The sequence below is a fragment of the Glossina fuscipes genome, unplaced genomic scaffold, assembly GCF_014805625.2.
Source record: "Glossina fuscipes isolate IAEA_lab_2018 unplaced genomic scaffold, Yale_Gfus_2 60, whole genome shotgun sequence".
Classification (NCBI taxonomy): Eukaryota; Metazoa; Arthropoda; class Insecta; order Diptera; family Glossinidae; genus Glossina; species Glossina fuscipes.
Window position 1 is genome coordinate 1097871 of NW_023998432.1, and position 25642 is coordinate 1123512.

Here is a 25642-nt window from a genome sequence, read left to right on the forward strand (position 1 = left end):
ACATCGAGACTGGGTGGAAAGTAGCATGAGGCTATGAAAAGATTCGGTTTCAGGTTGATGGTTTTGATGATGATGATGTCAACGGCAGAGTTATAGGGAATACGTATGAAATTGACACCTTTCTTAACTAATATACTAACACCACCATAGCCATCATTTCAGCCTTTGGTGGCTGAGGCATAATTCGAAACTTTAACTTCGAAACAGTTTTCATCTTTCAGAAAAACTTCACTTAAGATACAAAAATCAATCTTGTTTGAGTTTAAGTAAAAATCTAGAAAAGATAGGTTACGTCGGACACTTTGAATATTATATTGTAAAAAGGTTATCATGTAGAAACTTGAGAAAGAAACTCAGCGGATTTCCTCGCAGTACTGGATGCTCGAACGGGGCAAGAAATAGCACAGACAGACATTTTTTCTTCAAATTCTTTAATAAGATTGTGACGGATCATCGGACGGATACTTTCTTGAATCGTGAGAATTAATCTTTCAAGTTCTGAAGACCGCAAATAATTGTTTGAAATTTTCGGTCCAAGAAGGCTTGTTCCAGACGACTTGGGAGGTGTATTGGGAGAAGGCTTGGTGGCTGATTTGAGAAGAGATTTGGAGGGAACCAATTTTCTTTTGACGACAGCATTGTATTTATTTTTGGTTAAGATTTTGTTGGCATTTTGATTATCATCCTTGGTCGAAATTGCAGACGTGTTCCCCAGTGGAGGGAAATTGGCGTCATAAGTGTTGTCATCGAGGCATTCGAAATAATTTTCGGAAAAATTTTCTTTGACCTCTTTATACGAAAGATTTTTAATCGCCATTATCCTGTTGATATTTAATTCGTTTTCCGTATAAGGGCAACACTTATCGAGAGCGTTGTGCTCACCTGAGCCACAGGACAAGCACTTCATCGCCTCACAATTTACACACTTCGGAGACTTTCCACAGTTAAGGCACCTGCTCTCTTTAGCTTTGCAGAATTTAGATACGTGACCGTATCTGCCACACTTAAAGCACTGCTTTAAAGTGGGTACAAAGTATTCGACCGGCAGATTACAATAATTAAATTTTATTGCCTTAGGGAGGGCTCTCCCTTTAAAGCCAACTTTGATGCTGGTTGTGGGAATCCACTAGTCTCTCTTGTTGGGATTTCTTCTTTGGAAACGGACAGCGGACTTAATCGGGATATCGGACACGGCGTTATTAATTATATCATCGACACTATATGTGCATGGGATGTTTCGAATAACTCCAAATCTCTCAGTGAACGACCTCGGTATGTACGCTTTTAAATTCTTTTTATTAAATTCATTATTCGTAACAAAATTGTTGGCATTGGTAGAGCTGAAAAGCAGTTTGGCTCTACCCCTGCTGACAACTTTTAATTCTTTCAAGCCGTACATACCGAAATCCTTGAAGTAATCATAGAAAAAGAGATTGGAGTTAATATTGATGCGATTTCCATCTGCGTCCGCGCACGTTTCGACAAAAACGACAAAATTGCAGTTGGAAAGGCAATCGTACAAATTAATCTCGAGATTTGGGGCGGCTGTGGCACCCAAATCAGAGGGCTTGTCGGAAGCCTGTTTACTAGGCGGAATTGAAACGTTTGCGTTAGCTTCCCCGTTATCAGATAAAGGAATATTATTCTCACCCATTTTCGATCTCTTGGTTTGCCTAGTGGCGTTCATGTAAAAATTTTCAAAATTGTCTCTATTAGTAGTTACAAGATCAAACCCAGTCTCCATAGGGAGACGGGCTGAGGTTGTTTTTTTTGTTGTCACAGGGAACACAAAAAGAAAAAATAATAATTGAATATATGTATTGCTTCTTAATTTTTCTCTCACGAGAGATTCCTCCTCCTTCCCTCCTTTTCCTTCTTAAAATTGTTTTCTTTGGTTATTTTATTACTTTATTAAACCTCTTTTCCTTTTTTCAAACTTTCAAAATCTCTTTTTTTTTGCTTTTTTTTTCACTAATACCGGTAAACACAAAAATTTTCCAGCTGCCGTTTGCGGAGATGATGTGTTGTGTCAAGTGTGAATGAAATGCGAATGTTTTCCAATCTTATAAAATAACATCGAGTATATACCAAAATTTCAAATCAGATAACATAAACAAACCTTAAATTAATAGAAGATAAACACAAGTTAGCGATATAACTTCTTTTTTTTTTTTGGGGTGTTGAGTTAAGATGAACCAAGGCAATAAAATTTGTGGCTTATATGTCCAGATAATAAACAGTAGTAATTATTAGCACGAAATGTATATAAAAAACAAAATAAACTGCGGCCATTATAGCTAAAGCCGATAAGTTAAGTGTAAATGTAGATTGTGAAGTTGTTAAAAGTCATGTGAAAATACTGTTGCAATCTTTGGCTGAAAAAAAAGATAAAAAATGTTATAGAGATAAATTATGATTGAACGCAAAAAAAAAAAAAATTACCATGAATTAAAAAGATATATTCACTTTTCGATGAGGTACATTTTTTGATGAAAGGAGATCGAGGAGGCCACGGTATAACTTGAAAAAGTCAAAAGAACTTCTCCACCATCCATCCTGTCACATCTGAAAATTAGATGCTCAGCAGACTCGTTAATGTTACGAACTTCACAAATATCACATGGTATAGCACGAGCCATTTTTAAATGTACTTAATCATAGGTGTGACCACTTACGACTCTATAAAGAATTTTGATTTCCCAGGAACTAAACGAAGCCTCTGAAAACGGTTTAAATTGAAATATGGGATTAATTTTATAGGAAAGGCGGTTCAATTTAGCAACCGCAATCTCTTTAAATTCATCAGAGCTGACTTGCTATCCGAAAAAATAAAAAAATCTTTTGATATCATCAGTAATAGCCACCTTAATAGCATGTCTGACGGCAAGAAATTCAATAGAAGCCGAAGAAAGTTTCTCCTCCACTATGACTCTATGTACTATTTTAAATAAACGCTTCACTACCGAGAATCTAGATACATTATGTCCGACGGAACCGTCAGTGGCATATATATCATAGCCGTCACTGTAATAAAGAAGAGGCTTTTCTTGACATAAGATCCTCATACATAAGAAATTAACATTTTCCTTTAAAGTAGAGATCGATTTAAAAATGTTCGTGAAGACTCTACATTTGTTGGTAAAAAAACTCCAGAGAGGAATTGAGTTTCTGTTGTCAAAAATATGACGCAGCTTTTGATAACAAAATGTGTAGCTGCAAGAGACAGTATCACTGGGAGACATAACTTTCTGAAAAAAGGGAGGATTCATTATCTTGACTTTAATCAGTTTCTTGGCAGCACGAAGAAGAGCTCTTCTGGAAACGGGGTATTCACCAGCAATGACATTGGGAATATGTTGAGGAGCTGAGAGAGTCAGTCCAGTACAATATTTTAACATTCGATTTTTAAATGTTTGTATACGTTTCTCAATATATTTTTGTTGAAATTACAAAATGTAAAATGTGCAAATTCAATTTTAGAACTGATAAAAACTTTGTACCCAGTCAAAGGTTTTTTGGGAGGCAAGCCTGACTAATTGTTACTCATGAGTTTGATGAGATTACATCCAAATTGACAGTCTTTGTAGGCTTTCTCATAATGTCCACGAAGAGTTAGGCTGCCATTTAAAATCCCACCAAGAAATCGAAGAGATTTTTCCTGATGAACTTTAGTTCCTTTGATAAAGAGCCTGATTTCGATAAATATCATTTGTTTTGCTGGGGTTAAAATGTATATTAAGATCGGCGCATGCATCGAAAAAAGATTAGCTTTTATCGACTAATTATCCACAGCCACTGATAACGATGAATCCGCAGATACAATTAGGAAATCATCTGCATATTGAAAAATATGAGTTTTGTCATCTTGAAGATCGTGCAAAATAGTTGTGCATAGATTAAAAAGTATGGAGCTTGAACAACTGCCTTTCGGAATACCCCCATGCCCTTCAACTTTTTCTGTACCTATTACCAACACACACTTGAATAAAAAATGTAGTGTCCACAGAGGTATTTGAAAAGTTTAACAGAATTCTACCAAGCTTAATCAAGTTGACACAATTATAGGCTCTGGTGATGTCCAAGGAAAGAATAACAACCTTTTTCCCGTCTTTTTTCAAACCAGTTATGAGAAAAGATAGTTCATTAACGCACATATTCTTTGATTTGCGTTTTTGATAGGTGTAAGAACGAGCTGAGATAATGTTCTCAGTTTTCAATCATTTCATTCATCCATTAGTCTCTCCTTAACCTAATATTAGCGAAATTGGACGAAAGTTACTTAAATTATTTAAGTCTTTACCTGCCTTAGGAATGGGAACTACTTTGATACATCGCAAATCTAAGGATATAAACTTGATAGAGCAACAGTTATTCATTGCATGCAAGAGGATACTTAAGCTTCCTCCAGACAGTGCTCTGACCTTGTCATACTTAACTCCATCACAACCTGCAGCAGTAATCCTTTTGCTGGAACTTAAGACATACATTAGCTCAATAAAAAGGGTATATTGTTGAGATTACTAAAAGGAATGGAAGGTATTGTAATCAGATTAACACTTGGCGTATAGCTCTTGAGCATATCCGTGTCTTTATTACGTGGTCATTCCACACAGCACAAGCGTTTAATTTTTGACTAAAATGTCGATAACCGTTTACGTAATTCCAGAACAACCCGAATTGCCATTACCACATAACTTCTTAATCGTGATTGCTCTTTGTGTCCTTTTCGCCTTTCTAACTGCAGACGTCCATCCGTTCAGTGCTTTCATATATTCAATGAAGTTTGCTGGGTTGGCATACTTGCAACTTGGTATTTGCGAAAAAGTGTTGACAGGGAAGCGTTCTACCGAGTTTTAGGTAAGAAGGACTCTATATCAGAAAAGTTGCTTCTAGCAGACTTGATCATAGACTGAAAAGCACTTTGAATTGATGATAAATCGGAAGGAACACACTTTAGACAGTCCATAAGGATGTTGCGTGAAATGTAATTTTCTGCTTTTTTAACAGAATTATTGTGACTGTGAAATAAACTGAGAGCGTGCTGATTTTTCCTAGTGAAGACGTTAGCCGTGATCAAATAGTTGAATTCGAGAAAGTTAGATCCAAGACACTGCTCGCCGTGCGATCACTCTGGTTATATTGAAAAGCAGCATTACCATTATTTAAAACATTAAAACTGCTGACATTGGTGGCATTTACAAGGATCTTGTCTTTGTTGGTCGAGAGCTGAACGCCATGCAATCAGTGCCTAATATTGAAATGTCCAGCTAAAATCACATTTTGCTCACTATCAAGAAAGTCGCACAATCTCTGAATCTCATCGCGAGAAGTTTGTACATCAAGACTGAGTGGAAAGTAGCATGATGCTATGAAAAGATCCGGTTTAAAATTCATGGTTTTGATGATAATAATGCTAACAGTAGAATTGTAGGGAATAAGTCTGGAATTGACACCTTTCTTAGCTAATGTACTTACATCATCATAGCCGTCTTCACGGCATTTGGTGGCTGAAGTATAATTGGAACTTTTAACTTAAAATAATTGTCATATTTTAGAAAAACTTCTCTTAAGATTTAACTTAAAATTTTACTTAAGAAGCAGAAAAGCAATATTATTTGAGTTCAACTAAAAATCCAAAAATGATCATTTACGCCGAACACTTTGAATATTATATTGAGATCATGTTTTATATGAAAACGCAACTCGAACGGATTTACTCGTAGTACTATGCGCTTGATCGTCGCGAGTATTAGCACAATGAGACGTTTTTCTTCAAATTCTTTAACAAGATTCAGAGGGATCATTAGACGGATACATTCTTTAATCGCAGTGATTAATCTATCAAGTTACGAGAATCGCAAATAGGTGTTCGCAATTATTGGCCGCTGAGATCTTATTACAGACGGCTCGGGTGGTGACCTGGGAGAAGGTTTGGAAACAACAGGTTTCCTTTTAACGACCGCATTAAATTCTTTCTTTGTTATAGTTCACCAATGGAGGGAAATTCTCATCGTAGGAGTTGTCATCCAGACATTCAAAGTATTTTGAGGAACAATTCTCTTTCACTTCTTTAAAGGAAAGATTTTTAATAGTCATAATTTTGTTGATATTTAATTCCCGCTCCCTTAGAGCTTTGTGCTCACCTGAGCCTCAGGACAAGCTCCTCACCGTTTCACAATTTTCATACTTGGGAGACTCCCCGCCACGCACCTGTGCTCCTTGGCTATCCAGAATTTTGACAAATGCACATGTCTAGCGCTCTTAAAGCATTTTTTTAAGATGGGTACGAAGTATTCCACGGGTAGATTGCAAACCTTGAATTTGATCGCTTTGCGTAGGGCTTTTCCTTTAAAACCTATTTTAATACTCGTTATGGCAATAAGATCGTTCTTGTTAAGATTTCTTCTTCGAAACCTAATAACAGACTTCAAGGGAATATCAGACATAGCTTTTTCAATGATTTCTTTTACACTATATTCAATGGGAACGTTACGAATGACTCCGAAATCTTTCACGCTTTTCTATTTTTTTTTATTAAAACCATTGTTTTCAACAAAGTTGTTAGCACTAACAGCAGAGCTCAAAAGCAATTTAGCTCTGCCACTGCTAACCACTTGTAGTTCTTGTAAGCCATTAATATTGAAACTTTTCAAATAGTCATAAAATAAAAGATCCGAGTTGATGTTCATACGCTTGCCTTCGACGTTTTCACAAGTTTCAACAAAAACTAAGAAATTGCATTGTGACATATGGTCGTACAAATTGATGTCGTCATTTGGAATGGCTTTGGCACACAAATCAAAAGCCTTATTAACTACCTGTTTTCTGAGCACTGTTAAATCATTAGCTTTAGCTCCTTCTTTGGGAGATAAATCAACTTCATTTCCACCCATCCTCGATCTCTTATAATGCTCAGTGGCATTCATATAAAAATCTTGAAAATCATATTTATCTGTAGTAATTATATCAGACCCTGTCTCCGTAAAGAAAGGCAGACTGATGTTGTTTTTGCTGCTTAGCGGGGAACACTTACCATAAATTTGGACGAAACAAGAAAAATTTAATATGTGTACTTTTTTCAAAAATTTCTTTTCTTTTTCAAATTTTTTTTTTCCTTCTTAAATTCTCGTTTTTTCCCCCTCTTTTTCCACAAACGCCGATATGACACAAAAAAAATGTTCAGCTGCCGTTTGCCCAATGTCGTGCTGTTTCTACTTCTCTCACTTCTCTGACTTGAACCTACAGAAACTGTCTTTTACAGAAGTGAAGCTAAGTTAGTGATGCTAAGCCTGTATAAGTAAGTAAGTATAGCGTTTCACAGTTACTTTCTTCATCCTTGAATCATTTCTTCTTGAAATAAAAAGAAACACGCAGCAGAGGCCTCATAAAGCGCAGTTATTCTTGATTTCACTAAACATGTCGATTGATTTAGCCAATTCCATTTAGTGAACTCGTTAATGCCGTGCTTAATACTAAATTCTGACATAAGTTGGAAAGTTAATCGAATTTGTTTAGCCATTCGCCTCAAAATAAAACAAAAATTCGTAACTTAGATATTTGCTTTGATAGTTTGGAGGAGTGAATATATGTACGAATGTTGATACCATATTGCTAATACAAAAAAAAAGTGATACAAGAAAGAAAATTGCACTCATTGTACATAGGTCAAGAAAGAAGACTAAGAAAAGAAAAAATTTACTATCTGAGAAACGTGAGCAGACACATTCCCCAATGCCATCGATGTCAACATTTTGGACACACAAAAGCTTGTAGCACAAACCAAAATAAAATGCATTAAATGTAGTCTAAGCCATCTAATAAAATTGCGCAATAAAAATATAGATACCCCACAAAAATACGTCAATTGTTTACGATTTCGTCTGACCATTTAGAAAGAATGCTCTATATAGTAACAACTATTTAAAGGGGTATGTCAAAACGCTATACGACGCAGTTTAACACAATTATTCCTATGTGCCTAATAACCAGCACTTAATAACACATAATACAAATGAAATCAAGAACAGCAATAATCTTACCAACCATATGTGCCTTTTTCAAAAACAATCATAAAAAGCAGATTTAAAGGCAAAATAAAAAAGCAAAGACAAGATCCTTAGCAAATAAGTCTGCGAGGCGCTACATCAATAAACTTTCCAATTAAATATATAGAGGACAAATTTTATTGAAATTCTTTACCATCTGCGTTTCATTGAAGAAGTTGTTCAAGTTTTAAAATCAAAAGTATTATACCTACCAATCATCAGCATCAAAGAACTTGGAGTGTCTGTCTGATTCAGAGGGATCAAAACATCATATCTCTCTAGAAAATCATTTTTGCAAGCATCCTGTATCAAAAGTGACTTTGCCCACCCCACCTTCCAGTAAACTATGATGATTATAGTGAATTCTTCGGCCAATTGGGTGCAAAATTTTGACGTCATATATCAACAATAGCGTTCTACGCAACCATATCCTAAAGGAGTGAATTTCTACTATATTTTTTCTGTGTTGTCTGGCGATTTGGCTGAATAAATAGAATATCAACATCTCAGGTAGATGCGGCTGAAAAACCTATGCAAATAACCTTTGTTCACTAGTTTTGAGTGGCAATTAAATCGCGAATAATAATTGAGTAAACCATCACGGTTAATATATTGATGAGGCCCACAACAAGGAAAATGAAAACACCGTGTAAAAGCTAAATGCCAACGATTCAATTTGAGAAGTAGTAGATTCGTCAATTCCTCAAGAAATCCATTCTAGAGAATGGATGCATTTTATGTGAAATTATCCTCGCACTCAGTTAGACCTATATCATGCTGTTACGAGGAACACGTAGTAACTCAAGTGCAGGAAATAATTATTCTAAGACTTTTCGTTTAATTGTTAATAGCCGTTCGTCTGCAAAGAAATTCTCCATGATGATCTTCAAATTCTATAGATGAAAAGCATTTCCCTTTTCTTTTTATTTTAATAATGAATATTAAAACTGCTAGATTTTTTTTTTTCTTCTTTATTAAAACATAAAAAATCAGCTGGTTGCTTGCACATATCTAATCATCCTTCCATCGGAATTTCTTGAGTAATCAGGAACTAAACTATGAATAGTTTAGGTAAATTAAATAGTTGGGTTAACAAATCGATGCATTTTGCAGGATGCAGTGTAAGTTGAGTGCTTTTTTTGGAAAAAAACGATTATTACGGTTGTTTGTAGCTTCAGCAAATTCGTACCAAGTATGCGGATTGGAGAATGATACGTGATGTTAAACGTCGCAAATGTGTAAAAGAACATGCCGTAGAACGATTAAGAGTTAAAGCTTTGCGCAAGAACGACATATTGCATGCAGAGTTAAGAGAAGTTGCCGATGCCGAAATAGCCGCGTTTCCTCGGGACTCATGCTTGGTACGTGTGCGTGAACGCTGTGCGTTAACCTCACGTTCCAGAGGTGTAGTGCATAAATATCGCTTAAGTCGTATTGTTTGGCGTCATTTGGCAGACTATAACAAACTTTCGGGCGTGCAAAGGGCCATGTGGTAGATAAGCAGTCAAATTTAATTTAATTAAAACTAAATATATATATAAAATGATTACAATGAAAGAATCGAAATTTCGTTTAGTCTATAGAGGGCACGTATGGTTTTAATTCTAAAAGATTAATGCAATTATGAGTACTGGCCAGAGCGCGCTTATAACTTTCTTTACACAGTTCAGGATAACGCTCGGACATTTCTAAAACGGTAAAAGTAAGCAATTTGTTTTGTGATCAACTTATTTTAAATTAAGGTACATGTAATTTAGTTTGATAGCTGCTTGTAAGCGCACTTCAGGACCATCATAATGCAAAAACAAGTCCATGCAACGTTTGAGGAATGTATCCCACATATCTTGTTCGTAGTTGTTGCTAGGTTCATCGCCAAACTTCGGTTTCAGTTTCGGTATGATCGATGCGGCCAAAATTCGAATCCCTGAAGATGGATCATTTATGCGCTGCAAACAAGCTACAAGGCATTTCATTACAAATTCAAAAAGCATAAGCAATCGGCTCCAAATCGTCTATTTGCAAGTCGCCAAAATTATTGAGGCATTTAATTGCATAATGGCGTGTAACCACAGCACGATCCTCCATTAAGGTAGGCATATACTTAGCAAAATGTGGCAACACAAAACCTGCTTCCTGTGGAGCTCCTTGAGACAAAGCACATAAAGTAGCTGTAGCGAAGGAGCGCATTGCTTCAGCATTAGCTCCAGCATGCCATTGTATATGAGGCTCAATAATTCTGGTTGCAAATTCCTTCAGTAAGACGCTACTTTTTTCCACTTGTCCTTTAATCGTTTTTTGCCAGTCTAACATAGTTATGGATATAGCGCTGAATATCTTGATTTTCGAGTCGTCAGCGCATTGTTCAAACATTATACTGACTTTTTCTTGCAATTGCGTCAAATAAGATTCCCGAAACTTTGCTAACTTTATTAGACCATATAACAGAAGAATAGGTTCACTAAGCGCATCCAATGGGGCATCAATATTTTCTACGTAATCTACAGCATCTTTAAAAAATTTCTCGTGCACATCATCCATTGACGTATTCCGACGACTTGCATTTCTTTTTAACATTATCGAACCGTTGAACCACTTGCACTTCTTGTAAGCCATTATTATTGAAACTTTTTAAATAATCATAAAAGAAAAGATCCGAGTTGAAGTTTATACGCTTGCCATCGACGTTTTCCCAAGTTTTAACAAAAACTAAAAAATTGCATCGTGATATATAGTCTTACAAGTTGATATCGTGATTTGGAATGAGTTTGGCACCCAAATTTTTAACTACCTGTTTTCTGAGCACTATTAAATTATCTGCTTTACCTCCTTTTTTTGGAGATCGATCCACTTCATTCCCACGCATCCTCGATCTCCTATTATGCTCAGCGGCACTCATATAAAAAGCTTTAAAATCATCTTAATTTGTAGTAATTAGATTAAACCATGTCTCCATAAAGAAAGACGGGCTGAAGTTGTTTCAACTGTTATCCCGGGGAATACGATTTTCAAACATTGCTTTTCTGTTTCAAACCTTTTTCCTTTTTTTCCAAACCAAGAAGAAGGGAAAAAATTTTTCAGCTGCCGTTTGCGCAATGCCGTATTGTTTCAATGTTGATGAAATTGCATGACTAAGAAAAAACTTTTAAATTTAAGACAATTAGTCTTTATTTCTTTTTCGTCGCTTTGTTTGAATACATACAAAACCATATGATTTATCAATTTCCACAAAAACTCGTGAAAACTCAGCAAAGTTCAAGTCCTATTCCGCTATTAAATACAACGGGCTGACACAATGAAAATATTTGCTTATATTCCTTTTATTTATTTATATTATTTACATAACTTATAAATGTATAAAGCGTGTAAATTAGAGGTTTTCCCCAGACTTATAAGCGGAATATAAGCGAAGATTTCTTGTGTCCGACAATTTTTTCGCCCTTCTAAAGGTTATTTTATGTAAAATTAAAAATTGTTTAAAATTTTTGAAGTGCTACAAGCTTCATAAGCATAATAATAAAATAGTACTCCTGAATAAATAGGAAAGTAATAAGTAACTATACTCAACTCCAATAACTTGACTGCAATTAAGAATAATAATAACATATTTTAAAGATTGGAAATTGAAATTTCCCATAAATGTTAAAGTTAATTTTTTTTAAGATTTGTATCCACACTTGGAACATTTGTATAAGCTAAACGCTATTGTGTCCGCTAAAGATTTTTCTCAATAGAAAGTATTGGACAACAGCTTATAGAACTTTCACAAAATGAGATACGCCGTTGTCAAACCCCGATGTAAACAGACACTATAAAAACAGGAGAACGAAAAATTAAAATGAGCACTACTACTGACTTTTATGACTTATATACTGAAAATCTGTACAATGGAACGATATTAGAATGTGTTGAATAGATGTCCACCTAAACATGCTGGCACTATAGAAGAAATATACGAGGCATTGAATGTGTATAATGTGCCGTATTTTCCATAATATAACTGTTTATTTCAAACACATACTTTATTTTATTTGTTTTTAATTAGTTTAAACATATACTTTCATTCAATTTTGCATCGTTTCATTTGCACATTAATAAACGCTTTCATTTGACATTTTATTCCTGCTTTTTTTATTCCAAACTTGAATGTGCACTCATTCACACAATATTGTTCATGCACTTGCATTTGCGCAGTCACTTTGTATGTCCGTTTGGTATAACTGACCACAGACAATAATATCGTTTATTACGTAATCCAGACCTTGAAGTGTGTCGTCGATTGTTTACTTTAACTTGCTTATATTGCATTTTTTGACATACTTCAAGCTGGTCATATTGCTGGAAATAAATAAACGCAAAAATGCAAGTGCATCACTTTTATGATTTCATTTATGTCAATATAATTCTACGTTAGTTTATAAGAATTATTGTTTATAAGCCATACTTTTCGTAATAAAATTATTTTTGTACTTTAAACATTGCACCGACCGGCTATCTTTGTGGTGTATTTCCAGTTCCAAGTGCTGGAAGACCCAAACCCCATTGACCATTTTGTTGCTTAGGTAGACTGTGCAACGTCTATTTGTTTGTTAGTGTCCACGTCGGACACGGTAATCAATACATTTGGAAGAAAACACCTTAACATAACCTTCTGTGACCGACGTGAGTGGCACGTCTCATCGTTGTGGTTTGGTATTAGACGCATTCAAAGAAATCGTCTTTGTGAAGCACATCGATCGCTTTTTTTATCTTACCGTTTCTTCCAGTTCCAAGTGCTGGAAGAAACATCTCAATAAGTTGGTACGACTTGACGCAACGTCTTGTCGAATCATGCCAACCAAGTAGGCATTACAAACATAGTCAAGACAACCATAATCTCAACATTCTGGTGAACCCGACGTGATACTCACGTATTGCGTTTGCGTCTCACTACCTCAACATAACATTAAACACAACATTTTGGTGACCCCGACGTGATCAGCACGTCTCGCACTTAACAATAACATTCGGTATTCCATAACTTATTATAGATTTCAAAGTATGCGTGCTCTATTTTCGTACGTTTATTCATGTATGATATCTATTAGCGAAGTCTTTGTCGCGTTTTTATATCCACTTGTCAACGCTGTCACTGTTTCATATCAAGGTTTGCTAAGCAATATAGGAGTATTTTGTTTGTAACGTAAAGTTATTGCAAGGAGTTTCATAATTTATTCTCGATTCCCCTTAAACCATTTCTGCTTGGTCTAGGCTAACATCCTTCTCGTATTGTGTTGAAAAATGTGGGGGAATAATAGCAAATTCAAAACTTAACTTTCGCTTTCGTATTCAGCTACTTAGCAAAAACGAAAGTCGACTTTCTGTGTTCGCTTTATGAATGAAAATAATTATGCCGGCAGCCAATAAACATCATATGTTGTTAAAACAGAACGATATAGGAAAGGAATAAAAGAACCCACGAAAAGAAAATTAGAATGAAATAGCGAAATCCCTGCTGTATCAAAAAAAATTTTTTTTATAATCCCTTACTCACAGAATTTCATTTCTATTCCATTTAGAAAAACAAGATTTTCTTTGGAGTCATTTTATTTTTTTTTTATTTATCTATTTACATGTACATATGACGAAATCTAGAGGGATTTCAGCGAAAGCGCATTTATTATTATTATGATTTTGTTTTTATGACCATATCTGCTTTCTGTACGTATATAACACAATCACAGTATATCTTCTGTAACCATATGTTTCTCGTACTTTTGCTGAATATTGATGAACATTGCACAGTCGGAGGCATTTTCGTATACTTTGTATATCTGGAACATTTTTATTCTTCAGATTAAAATTTCGTTTCACTATTTCATAATGATAAAGATCTTCTGTACTTTAAAAGCGAAAAGTGGAACATTTTCATCATCCTTCCATATTATCACATCTTCCATTAAGAGTTTTGCGTTCTGGTCTATATATTTAATATGGATTTAATAATGTACAGAATAACAACTCCGTTTTCGTATCAGCTGTCTTCGCAGCTTTAAAGCATTAACCAAAAATGAGTTTAAAAATTTTTTTACCTAGAAAGTTATACGCAGTTAAGGAAAATTTTAATATTTATGGGGAAATCAAAATTAACGATTGCAATGCTATCTCGTATTACGTGATAACCGCTATTGGTTGCCGAGAAATTACGAGAAATTCTCAATTAATCGCAGATCGAAAAGAAATTGAATTTTCTTCAACGCTGAGACACCTTGGACTTATAGTAAATGCTTCGGATATACTAAAAGCAGAGCGACGCGATGTAGCTTTGTGCTTTGCTTACGATAATCTAACGCCAAATATTTATTTGCATAAGTTGAGTATTAAACTGAATCAAGAAACCAGTATTAATGTTCTCATTTATGACGAGGACCAAATATTAAAGTTGCAAGACCTAGAAGAAGACCTCGTCCATTATGCAGCGTGTACCGGAGGTAATAAATTGTGCCCCAACGATGATATGCAGCTACTTTATCAGCTAGTGAAGCAAAGGAACAGCTTTATTCAAATTTCCTCAAACATTAAACATCAATTCCGTATAACGCAGCTAATATATCGACTATGCAGATTGCCTTTTAATTTTTTAAACATGTTTTTTACATTATGTGTGACAATGCAACCGTTAAAATTTATATTTCAACGAATGGTTTTGTACGAACACTATCAGGAGTGGTTAAAATTTAAACATTCGGGGTTCGTATAAGTTAATAAAATTGAAAAAAAAATTGACTATTTAAAAAAATTACGCTCGCATTTAGTAAACGACACTACAACATAGTTATTGATAAATTTTTGGGAATTTGCGTTATGCTGTTATTACTATTTTACTTTTCCCATCCAGGCGATTATCTTATTGAGACTTCACATGTAAGTTCTAAAGTTAAAATAATATGCAGTAAGTAATAGGCGTAATTACGAAACTTTATTAAATTTTTAGTTCATTGTTATTAAATTAAGAACCCTATTGAACTCATTAAGAGGTGCTCCGATAGGTTTAAAATTAAATGTACAACTTAATGGCTTCCTTCTAGACTGCTTTGGTTATCACGTTCATCTCTGGGCTACATTTTTAGGTAAATAATTTTCTTCACTGATTATAAATATAAAACATCTTTTTTATATTTTAGATCTTATCGAGCCTTTTGTGAGAAAACTATTTGTACCGATAGCTCTATTAGGTGCCATGGGATTATCTTATCAGTTGGCTTCATTAACCGATTTGATAACCATAATGGGTTTACATGCTCATTGCTTTAGTATTTATTCAGCTGTGTTAGTATAACCTTTATTCGGCTTCAGTTGACGGTTTGAATTTTTATCTACCCGCCACCGGAGAGTTTTGCCGTTACATCCATAACATCTCGATTAAGCATGAAAGCTTCTCTCAAAAAAAAAAAAAACTAAACCCATACCAACACTTGATAGGGGCGGACTATAGGAAATTATGTGATGACAATCGTCTCCGCATTGTGTTATTAAACTACTTTCGTGGGGTTTAATACCGTGTTCATTTATATTTCGGGAGAGGGGTTTGGGTTACTGTTTCTTTGGCTCTGGAAAGTAGTCTTTCCGTGAACGCTCAATAATAGAACTTTTCTTAGTGAAAATTTCTTACATCGCCGTTCCTGCAATCATTTTTAAAACTAAATTCTGTATTAAACATAGCCTATTCACTGTTTTAAAAAGAACAACAAAATATAAATCATTTACGTAGGATATCAGAAATTCCACTAAGTTTTCGATTTGTACAATCGTGTTGTTATCAAAATTTGCTTGAAAATTTAAGCAGAATTTCAAATTATTGAAATCTGACATCTGTGTTTACAATGCATTCTGTATTGAGCGCACGGTTCTGAGTTTGGTTAACCCCGTCCGTATAGCACTGATTAGTTCCGTTTATGTCGCTAAACAGAAACTGCTCCTCCAATAGTTCGTCCGTTACTTTAATTTTCAATATTGCTTTCCTGATAATTTTGATGAACTTATTACTTGTTTTTTTAAGAAATGTATCATTGAAGAGAAAAAACATATATTGGTAGAGTTGGGATAAAACAAGCTTTTAATCGTATACTAAGTTATAACAAATAGCGAACTTTCGGTTTCCTAGGTCGCGTTTAAAGTCTAAAAAAAATTCATTTTAACATTTTTCCTGTGTGGCAAGTTTTTGAAAATGTTATGACTTTGTTTTTAACGCAACTACTCCGGTTTTAAGTATTGAGGGATTCGAAATTTACTTAGCTTTATACATCCGTCCGCTTCGTTATTGTTCTGGGATTCGTTAAATATGAAAAATTGAGGCAGTAACGCAAATTTCTTGTTTAATTTTCATAAACAATTTTTGACATAACTTTCACTAAACGATATGTAAGCATTGCGAATTTACTGTTATGGTTACGGATATGCAAAGTTCGCTTATAAAGCGCATATAAATATTTTATTTGTTTCAAACAATTTCAGATTGTATAAAGTAGAGATTAAGGGTTTACAAGTTCTCTGGAAAGTAGTTTTGGGAAAACGTAAAAACCTTTTAAAAAGTAAGTTGTCTCTATTACTCTTTTTGCCATTATAAGCGTAGGAATGTGCAATTTAATTTTATGCTCCTTTTGTTGTTTTAGATCGGGTGGAATCTCACAACTACAAGAATCGTCAACTATATCTAACCACTATATTTTTTGCTTCGCTACTATTTTTATTTCCTACTATACTTACCTATTACATCGTATTTACTACGGTAATTAAATATGCGTTTAATTATATAACTGATAAGAATGAATTTAATTTTTACTAATTCTTTAACAGTTACGTCTCTGCATTTTCTTATTTAATCTAATATTGAAAACATTGAGGCGTCATTTGCTGGAATTTCCGTTTGAAATGTTAATACGATGGTGTTCAGGAAATCTCTACAATATCGGTAAATTTTTGAGAACAGGAAAAAGAGTAGTGGCATATTTAAAAAACAAAAGCGTTTTTCTTTATTTATAGAAGCTTTAGAATTGGAATATTTACAACATATAATGCCTCTCGTACGACAACCACAAATTCAAATGCCAATGTTAAATATAACAGTTTTTATTTTGCACATACATTCTTCATCATTGAGTAGAGTGTTTTCATCTGAAAGTGGAATCCTAAAGGAATTGGAGGCAAAAGAAAAAAACACGATTAAAAGCATATGCCAAGGAATATTAGTGGGAAAATTTTGACTCATTAATTAAGCAAGTTTATAACTTAAATTTCTTATTATTTTTTTTTTTGTTCTTTGTTTTTTCAATAAACCTCTCTTCAATGACTCTATTTTACATTTAGCTTCAGAAATTACATTTTAAAACAAATGTCCTGTAAACCAAAATTATTGTTATTAACTTGTTTTTTTTTCTTTTTTTTTACAAAAAGTTGGGAGGAAAAAAATAATACCAACCGTTAATAAAATAGATAAAAGCTAACTTACAGTATATATATATATATATAAATTAGCATGTAGAGATTGATATGAAGGTAAAAAAAGTGGCATGAAAAACATTAATAAGTATTTTAAGATTTTGTGTACTTATTCAATTTTCACATAAAATTAACCAAATTTACATTATGTAAATCCTTGGATGAGAATTTTATTAACAAGCAGAATAAATTTGTATTTCTAAAACTATACCGTCGTTCGATTTGCATCACCGCCAAGTTTTTGAATAAGCTGCAACAGATGAAAAGAAAAAAATTTAAGTTACTTTTCAAAAATGGTTTCAAAACACAGTAATTAATGCGCGAAGTATCGAAAAAAAAAACGAATCCTTAGTTATGGCCTTAAGTGATCTGAAATTTTGAAAGGTCTCTCGGCAGAATTAAGTAAAACAGTTATAAAGCAATGATAATTATTTGTTGCATTTATGTCTTAACAGCAGGCAGTAATTAACGAGTCTTGCGATTATCAAACGACAGGTTTAAATATTGCGATAGTAATTGTAAAGAATAAAGAAGAATTACACCTGCAGAAACTTAATAGGAGCAAAGCCTACAGCCGTGCAAGGCAGTGCTGATTTAATTAAAACGGTAAAAGATCGTTTATATCACAACCAACACACATATACTGTAATCTGTTAAACATTTTAGCTTTTTAGCTCAATCCATTCATAGTGCAGCATCAGATAGCACAATTTTATTGGAGCTTTATGTGGGAAGACACTCAATCTTTGCATTAGCGGTAACTTTTTGTGTTATGCCTCACATTTTGAGAAAAAGACTAGATCCTAATACTACCGTCCGTATTAAACGGTGCATTAAGCAATCAATTTTTATGAGGACTGTTTCCTTTCAAGAAAAACGAGGTCTTTCTTCCTTGGACACATTTTTTAGCTTTGTTTAAATGAAGTTAGTGGCCTTTATACGGAAGCGCACCTTGTTGACGCAATTTTAAGAACATGTGGATTTAACCTCTTACACAGAACCTATCACTTTAAAATAACAAAAAAAGGAAAGGAAGTAAAATTCCGATACACCATAATATTAGGTGGAGTGGCCGAATTTTTCTATTTTTGTATACTGCAGAATATACCTAAGCATTATCTGATGTATCTTTTTATAACTAGTGAAACTGCGTGGAGAACTTGAATCCGATGTCCATTTCTGAGCTCAGAAGAAGTTTAACATGTACGGGTTGTCCGATATGCTTAAATTGTTTCAGGATTCAAACTCAAGAACATGTGTATTTTATATGGTGCTCTCGTAAGCTTCCCTTCGGTTCTTGGAAACATTTTGATAAAATTAACGCTTTCTTGATGGGTACAAACGTATCGATGTACTAGTGAATAAGTCAAGCGGATTGCTTGCACTAACTTTCAACGTTTGCGACAATTTTGAAGCTGATAACTTAATTATTGCCGTAGGGAGAATGTTTATACCACAAATACATAGAGCTTAACAGACGGAACGGTGAACATTTGTAGACGGACTAAGCAATTAATCATTATTAAGAATAAATATACTTTATAGGATCTGCGAAATTTCCTATTGTACATTACAACCTTTTAACAAAAGAAAAAAATTTTAATATTTTACAATATTGGATGAATGTGACCGATATTGTTTGAAAAATTGTCTAGCATTTAACAACTTTTAATATTTTATAATAAACAAGTAAGAAACATTTAGTTTTCGCATATCAGATGATTGCTGAAATGTTGTATAAATAGCTGATACGAGTCGATACGATACACAAACATTCCAGTTAAAGGTTTGTTTGGTAAAATTTAAACTTTTTTCGCTGCAACGTTGTAAAAATGCTCTCAATTTTGAATAGTACAATGACTGTAGTTATATGTTCCCGTTTTGTTCAAATTTCGGAAATCTTATAAGGTTATAAACAAAATTGGGCATGTTTTCTTTCCAGTTTCCGGGAAAAAACGTGGGGAAAGCAATTCAAATGAACACAATATTCATTTACTAAACGGAAAGCAGTTTACCTAGTTTACCATCCCTGTTTCAAGCAAAGAGAAGAAAGAAAGCAACCATGTTAGTGTTACATCTGTTATAATAATAATGTGAAGCGTATTATTTCAGACATAAGGAAAGCGCTTCGCAGAATTCCTGATATCTACTTGAGAGTTGATAGGAAATTTTCACTCAATAAAATTGAAGCAGGGAGATCATGTCTGGCTACGTTGCTCGTAAAGGACCTTTGGTTTTTTGTAAGTTCTCTTTAAAATATTCTATTAAAAAGTTACATTGTGAAATAAAAAAAGTACAAAATAAAAAAATGATGATTACGTAAACGATTAAAGGTAATTTTTTACACTTGCAGCCAAAATGGGAAAATGGGCCTACAATTTATCTGGATTCAATCAATACGGTAAGTTTTAGTAATACTGTAGGCCCTTTTCCAATAAGTGGGAAAAAATATTTCGACTATTCGTGTTAACCTAATTTCATTTGTTTTTGGGCAAAAGGTTTACACCGTGATGACTGTTTGTATGAAACTGAAGATGTAAAGGAAGCTGTACGCCGTCTACCACGTAAAACGTACGATGAGCGCAACTACCGTATTATGCGGGCATTGCATCTGTCGATGACGAAAACAATTTTACCCAAAGAACAATGGACAAAATACGAAGAGGATGAAAAATATTTGGAACCATATTTGAACGAAGTTGTTCGAGAACGTGAAGAACGTGAAGAGTGGGTAAAGAATCATTAAAGTTTGGAGAAGCTTTCATGTCAATGTGATTTTTCGTAACTAATAAAAGAAAAACATAAAAAAATTGTTTAAACGGACAATACAAACTGTTAAGCAAAATTTTTGAAATTTGAATGTATTTTAAAGAAAACTGAAATTCAATCAATCTGATTTCATCAGAAACAAGAACCCATCGCGAAATTTATTGTAGAGTATCAATTCTGCGAAAATATTTCGCTACTACTTTATTTTAGACAAACTGGTTTACTAAAGACTAATAAACACTCGAATTTTTATTTTTGAATATATTTATAAATATAAACCCTCTTGCGCCCGAACTTGCCCTACAAATCTGTCAGCTGGAGATGCAATTCCAAGTATCATTGCTGGAGTACTTTTCCAAATTCACCATTAACTATAATGGATTGTCAGTATTTTTAATCCGTGCTTAGATAATTTTACTTTTACTCTTATTAGAGCGTATGATATAACAAGAGAAACGAAGCAAAGAATTATATTAGCTACTTTAACTTCAGGAAAGCTACGTAACAGAAAATGTAAACAACTAAATCGGTATTTTATCTTTTTCTTTGATGATCCTACCTAATACCTAATCTTTTTACAAACAGCGAGACGAATATTTCGAAGTTGTTGGACCAAAGAATTTGTAATTAATTATGCTGGGCAAAAAATAATGGATGTAAGCGAGTTTTATTCGTTCCTATTTTTAGCGCTCGGAGGAAATCTTAAAAGCCACGGAAATTAAGACAGAGGACCGTATACATACTTGAAGAAAGAAGATCGGGTTAAAATTCATTTGCTGCATCACTATTTTTAAGTCTTATAAAATTTTTCAGTACAAATGATCTCATTCGGTTCACTCATATGACCACAAATAACAAATCAACACAGAAATCTTCTAATATTTTTCTTAATTTGTAACAATAAAGTTTTTAACTGAAATCGAATAAACTTTTTCCTCGGTTTCAAAAACCAAAATGTAAATTGATTTATTACTTACTCTTTGCATGAATGGTCGGTTAATCAATGAACCCAAAATTGGAACTCGACTGAGAAAGCCAATAGCCACAGGGAAAAACCCGCTAAATAGTTATATATGTGTACATATGCAAATATAATGATTACATTAAATATTAATAACTTACCTAAATAAAGCGAAAAATCCATAGGATTCAATTATCATACCAATTAAAGGGTAGCCCATTAGAACTACAAAAATTCCACCAAAAAAAGCGCTAGTGCCTTTAAATTTGTGACGTTGGAAGAAAAAACGAAAAGTACGCTCCAAACCAGTCACACAACCCAAACCAGATAAGAATAAAATCTACAAATATAAGAAAATCCTAAGTAAATAATTAATTAATTGCTTGAAATATATACTTACATTTCCTATTGCTAAAAGTCCCTTGTCAAAAAGAAATAGAACACCCAAAAATAGAAATGAAACGCCAAAACCGGCCAGACCTATTCCAATTTCTACAATGGCATATAGTTGCAAAAAGAAAAATTTAAAAGCCCTGCTACTTGACTTGAAACTTTGAATAACTATTATTTGCTTACTTTGTAAATCTGTTATTTCGATCATACTAAAGATATTTATATTACTGTGTTGAAATTTAAAATATTTCTTTTAAATAAGATTAAGGAAATTTTAATAAATCCACGTAAACGCAATTTATGTTTTTAATTATACAGTCAGCTGTTACTGATAATAATCAAAAATGTCAAAAAGCAACAAACAAAAAAAAAGGCTACAAATGTGCTCTCTGCAATAATTGTGTTAAAACACTGATAATATCAAATGTGAATCATTAGAGAATACGTAATGTAAATGTAATGTAAGTAGTTTTATTTTTCCCAACGTATTTTGAAAGAGAAAGAACTTGTAAACTTTACGTAAAATAATAATTGCAACTGTAAAAAATTGTGTTTAAAACTTAATTTAAAAATGTTTATATATATATATACGTACATGTAAATATCTGTACAAGAAATTTATAAACTTTTTAAATTCAATTTATTCTCAAGACCTAGGACTATAAACGAAGCTTCGTTGTGTCAACAGCCTTCCACGTAGAGCGTTTTCGTTCGCAAGCTGTTCCCTTTGTAAAATTCAAACATCAGGGTGTCCAAAAAACATTAAGTTAAAAAGATGACACTAAGTAAGGAAGGTAGGAAGACTAGGTAAAAAATAGTACCCCGACATTTTAAAATGTATTATCCGAAAACTACTTATACTAAATTTCCACTAAAGTAATATATTGATACAGCAGAAATTTCCACTAAATGTCTATTAAAACTTTATATTAATATACCATATCTTGACAAAAACAAACAAGTTTGTTATGTAAATATATACATGTATATTTCATTAAAATTTCTTGAGGGATAATGCAGAATTTTATTAAAATATTTTTAACGGCAATCCAATCAACTTAAAAAAATTTATATGGGAATCCTTCGCGATCGTGTGTTAAAAATTTTTGTGATATTTCGTAAATTTTTTGGTATGAAATGTTTGTATAAGCAAGATTGTTTGTATAACAAGACGCAACAAAGCGTTGAACAATATAGAATTAAGTTTGATAAGCTGGCTAAGGTAGCTGTAGAAATGAACAAGGTGCACAGATAGTAAAGATGTGTGAAAGCGATAGTTCAATGGAGGTTAACCAGTTGAAGCAATCAGAAAACATCGATGACAGAGAAAATGTGCTGTTGGCTGGAAAAAATGTATTGAAAGTTGCTTAAAGTTGCGGGAAGCGGCTGTGAACTTAAATGTAGCTAACATAACGAAGGAGAAAACGTTTGGTGACGCTGTAAAGATTCCGGTTACCACATCTGCTGGACCGGTGATCATTAAGGCCTAGGATAGGCAAAATAGGGAGAAGACTAAGGCCGATTTAACTAAAAATGTTGATGCGAAGACCATCAAAATTTCCAACGTGAGGTGCAGGAAAAATGTAGTTGTTGTTACCTGTTGCGGAGGGGACGAAGAGCGTAACAAAGCTAAAGCAGCCATCAAGAGTTCTAGCTCTAATGACTTCGTTGTGCATACACCAACAAAGTTAAACCCCAGATCCAAGATAACTGACATGAACTTCAAGTACCATAACGAATCAGACGTATTAGAATCCCATGTTAAAGGAGACTGTACTAAGGAGGTAACAAGAAGCGGAAGGGACATCATTCCCTGTGGCAGATTATGCGTCAGTTAGGAGAGGTACAAAGTGGACGATGGAGCTGAGGTGATAATATGTTTTAAATGTTGTACGCTAAGAAATGTAAAAATTGTATTGTATGTTTCAAATGCCAAGGAAAGCATAGGGCAAGTGAATGTGTCAAAGTGCTTATTGTTAAATGCATAAATTGTATTACGTCCAATGAAAAGTTTGGATTCGATTTACAGGTAGATCATTCGACATTGAAGAAATTTTGTCCAGCGTATATTAATAAGTGGAGATTGCTCAAGAAAAAGCTTGCATATTAATGGCTGGTCATAACCCACATGATTATGGTGTTTATGTAGAGGTAGCTTCAAAGATTTTCAGTGGGATGCATAAAAGTTTTCAATAGTGTGACTTCAAGGTGCAGAGCATTAATAAATGTAAGGTGGACTACTGTATTTCTTATCCGAATTATTAATTGACGTGGTCTGCATAACTGAGACCTGATTCAGATCGCATATTGAGAATGGATTATCTCAAATCGGGGGATACAATATCGTCCGTCATGATAGAGCTTACGATGCGATAGGCGGAGGCCTTACGTCGATCGGGATTTGCGTCACAGCATTGTATCTACATCGACAGGTGACAGTGCTGTTGAGTACTTGGTTACCAATTTCAATTGATAGCCAAACTGCTAAATACCTTGTAATCTGTCTGTATAACCTACACAGAAATTACTGCATGGAAAAAGTTTTTACGGCCATGAATGAGTTGTTGATTCTGCATAAGCATATCATCTTGTATGGCGACTTCAATGTTGACTTGCTGCCAATGGAATGCAATCGGTTGTGCGACTTGATAATGTCTTCTGGGCTAACATTGATAAATTCATGGGCTACCCGTTATGTTCCGAGTTGTGAGTCGGCTCTCTTGGATCTCATGTGTGTCTCTGACACTTGTTTTTTGCTCACTGTGATCAATTTTCCTTAGATGGAATCTAGGTCACGATCTTGCATTCTCCCCAACTCTAAGTTCGCCAACCGTGAACCCTTCTGTTCCAACTAATGATATTTGCTTGACGGCAGTCCCTCCCAGAAAAGCAATATTTGTGTCAAGACTGGTATCTGAAACATCGGTGGATAACATGAAAAGTTATCTGGCGGCTAAAGTCCCTTCAGTCAACTTAAAGCGCGTTAGCATTTTCAAATTGGCTCCTTCTCAATCTAGGGCAATCTCCTCTTTTAAAATACTAGTTGCGGCTGAAAACAGTGGCATTTTGTTAAACAAACCACGTTGGCCAGTAGGATCCTTAATTAAGGAACTTATCCCTCGTGATCGTCCCCGTAATGCCAAGGCAATAGTCTTGTCGCCTTCAAAAAACTAATTGTTTCTTCAGGCCCACTATCTCTCATTTATCAAAATGTTAGGGGCCTGAATTCGAAAATTCGTTCTGCTTTTCTAAATTCAGTGAGCACGGAGTTTTTCCGTTTGGCCTTCACTGAAACTTGGCTAAAACCCGATCTTCATTCGTCAGAACTTTTTCATAATTCTTTCCAAGTGTTTAGAAATGATCGAGTAAATCGCATTGGTGGTGGTTTATTAATTGCCATATCTGCGTCAATCCCGTCCAATTCAATAGAATTTCCCACTTCTCCTGACGTTGAATTTATCGCCATTCGTGCGATAATGCCTAATAAACAGCTATTTATAACCTGCTCCTATATTCCCCCAAATTCCGATATCTCCATTTACAAGAATCACGCTGCCCTCATCTGTGAAGTGGCCAAGCGGTGTATATCCACCGATTTGGTCGTTGCATTGGGTGACTTCAACTTGCCTCAAGTCACTTGGTGTAACAGTGATAATTCTGGCTTTTTGATTCCTACTTCAACGTCTGATAGGGCTGTTGTGTTCTTTATTGAATTGTTTGATCATGCTTTGGTTCAATGTAATCGTACCCCAAATTGCAATGGTAGACTGCTTGATCTCAGTTTTGCCAACTTTCCTGAGATTAACGTAAATCGTTGCCCATCTTTTAGTTTACCTGAGGACCCTTATCATCCATCAATGTGCATTTCCTTTCAACATATTAATGATGGTTCGTTGAACTGCCTTAATGTGCCAAATCAAACTTTTTTAAATACATATTATGATTTTCATAAAATCAATATTGTATTGCTAAAACATCGTCTTTCGCATATGAGGCTTGA

The 25642-nt window shown here is 34.2% G+C and overlaps 5 protein-coding genes across 5 annotated transcripts; 3 read left to right on the forward strand and 2 right to left on the reverse strand.

Moving 5' to 3' along the window:
- The first annotated feature begins 8828 nt into the window (after positions 1-8828).
- Positions 8829-9561, forward strand: LOC119637731 (28S ribosomal protein S14, mitochondrial-like). Its single transcript, XM_038033950.1, has 2 exons — positions 8829-9166; positions 9218-9561. Exons 1-2 carry the CDS (start codon positions 9104-9106, stop codon positions 9539-9541), a joined length of 387 nt encoding a protein of 128 aa, XP_037889878.1. The 5' UTR covers positions 8829-9103; the 3' UTR covers positions 9542-9561.
- Positions 9552-10823, reverse strand: LOC119637729 (dynein assembly factor 5, axonemal-like). Its single transcript, XM_038033948.1, has 2 exons — positions 9792-10823; positions 9552-9733 (listed from the first exon to the last, which is right to left on the reverse strand). Exon 1 carries the CDS (start codon positions 10656-10658, stop codon positions 10026-10028), a length of 633 nt encoding a protein of 210 aa, XP_037889876.1. The 5' UTR covers positions 10659-10823; the 3' UTR covers positions 9552-9733; positions 9792-10025.
- Positions 10824-13960: 3137 nt separating this feature from the next.
- Positions 13961-17467, forward strand: LOC119637607. The gene is made up of 8 exons (XM_038033773.1): positions 13961-14771; positions 14837-14945; positions 15016-15151; positions 15206-15350; positions 16536-16612; positions 16694-16809; positions 16878-16992; positions 17064-17467. Exons 1-8 carry the CDS (start codon positions 14092-14094, stop codon positions 17282-17284), a joined length of 1599 nt encoding a protein of 532 aa, XP_037889701.1. The 5' UTR covers positions 13961-14091; the 3' UTR covers positions 17285-17467.
- Positions 17468-17479: 12 nt separating this feature from the next.
- On the reverse strand, positions 17480-21917 carry LOC119637608 (vesicle transport protein GOT1B). The gene is made up of 5 exons (XM_038033774.1): positions 21826-21917; positions 21650-21741; positions 21411-21589; positions 21266-21347; positions 17480-17769 (listed from the first exon to the last, which is right to left on the reverse strand). Exons 1-5 carry the CDS (start codon positions 21848-21850, stop codon positions 17725-17727), a joined length of 423 nt encoding a protein of 140 aa, XP_037889702.1. The 5' UTR covers positions 21851-21917; the 3' UTR covers positions 17480-17724.
- On the forward strand, positions 19613-20358 carry LOC119637609 (cytochrome b-c1 complex subunit 7). Its single transcript, XM_038033776.1, has 3 exons — positions 19613-19759; positions 19873-19920; positions 20018-20358. Exons 1-3 carry the CDS (start codon positions 19720-19722, stop codon positions 20263-20265), a joined length of 336 nt encoding a protein of 111 aa, XP_037889704.1. The 5' UTR covers positions 19613-19719; the 3' UTR covers positions 20266-20358.
- Positions 21918-25642: the final 3725 nt, after the last annotated feature.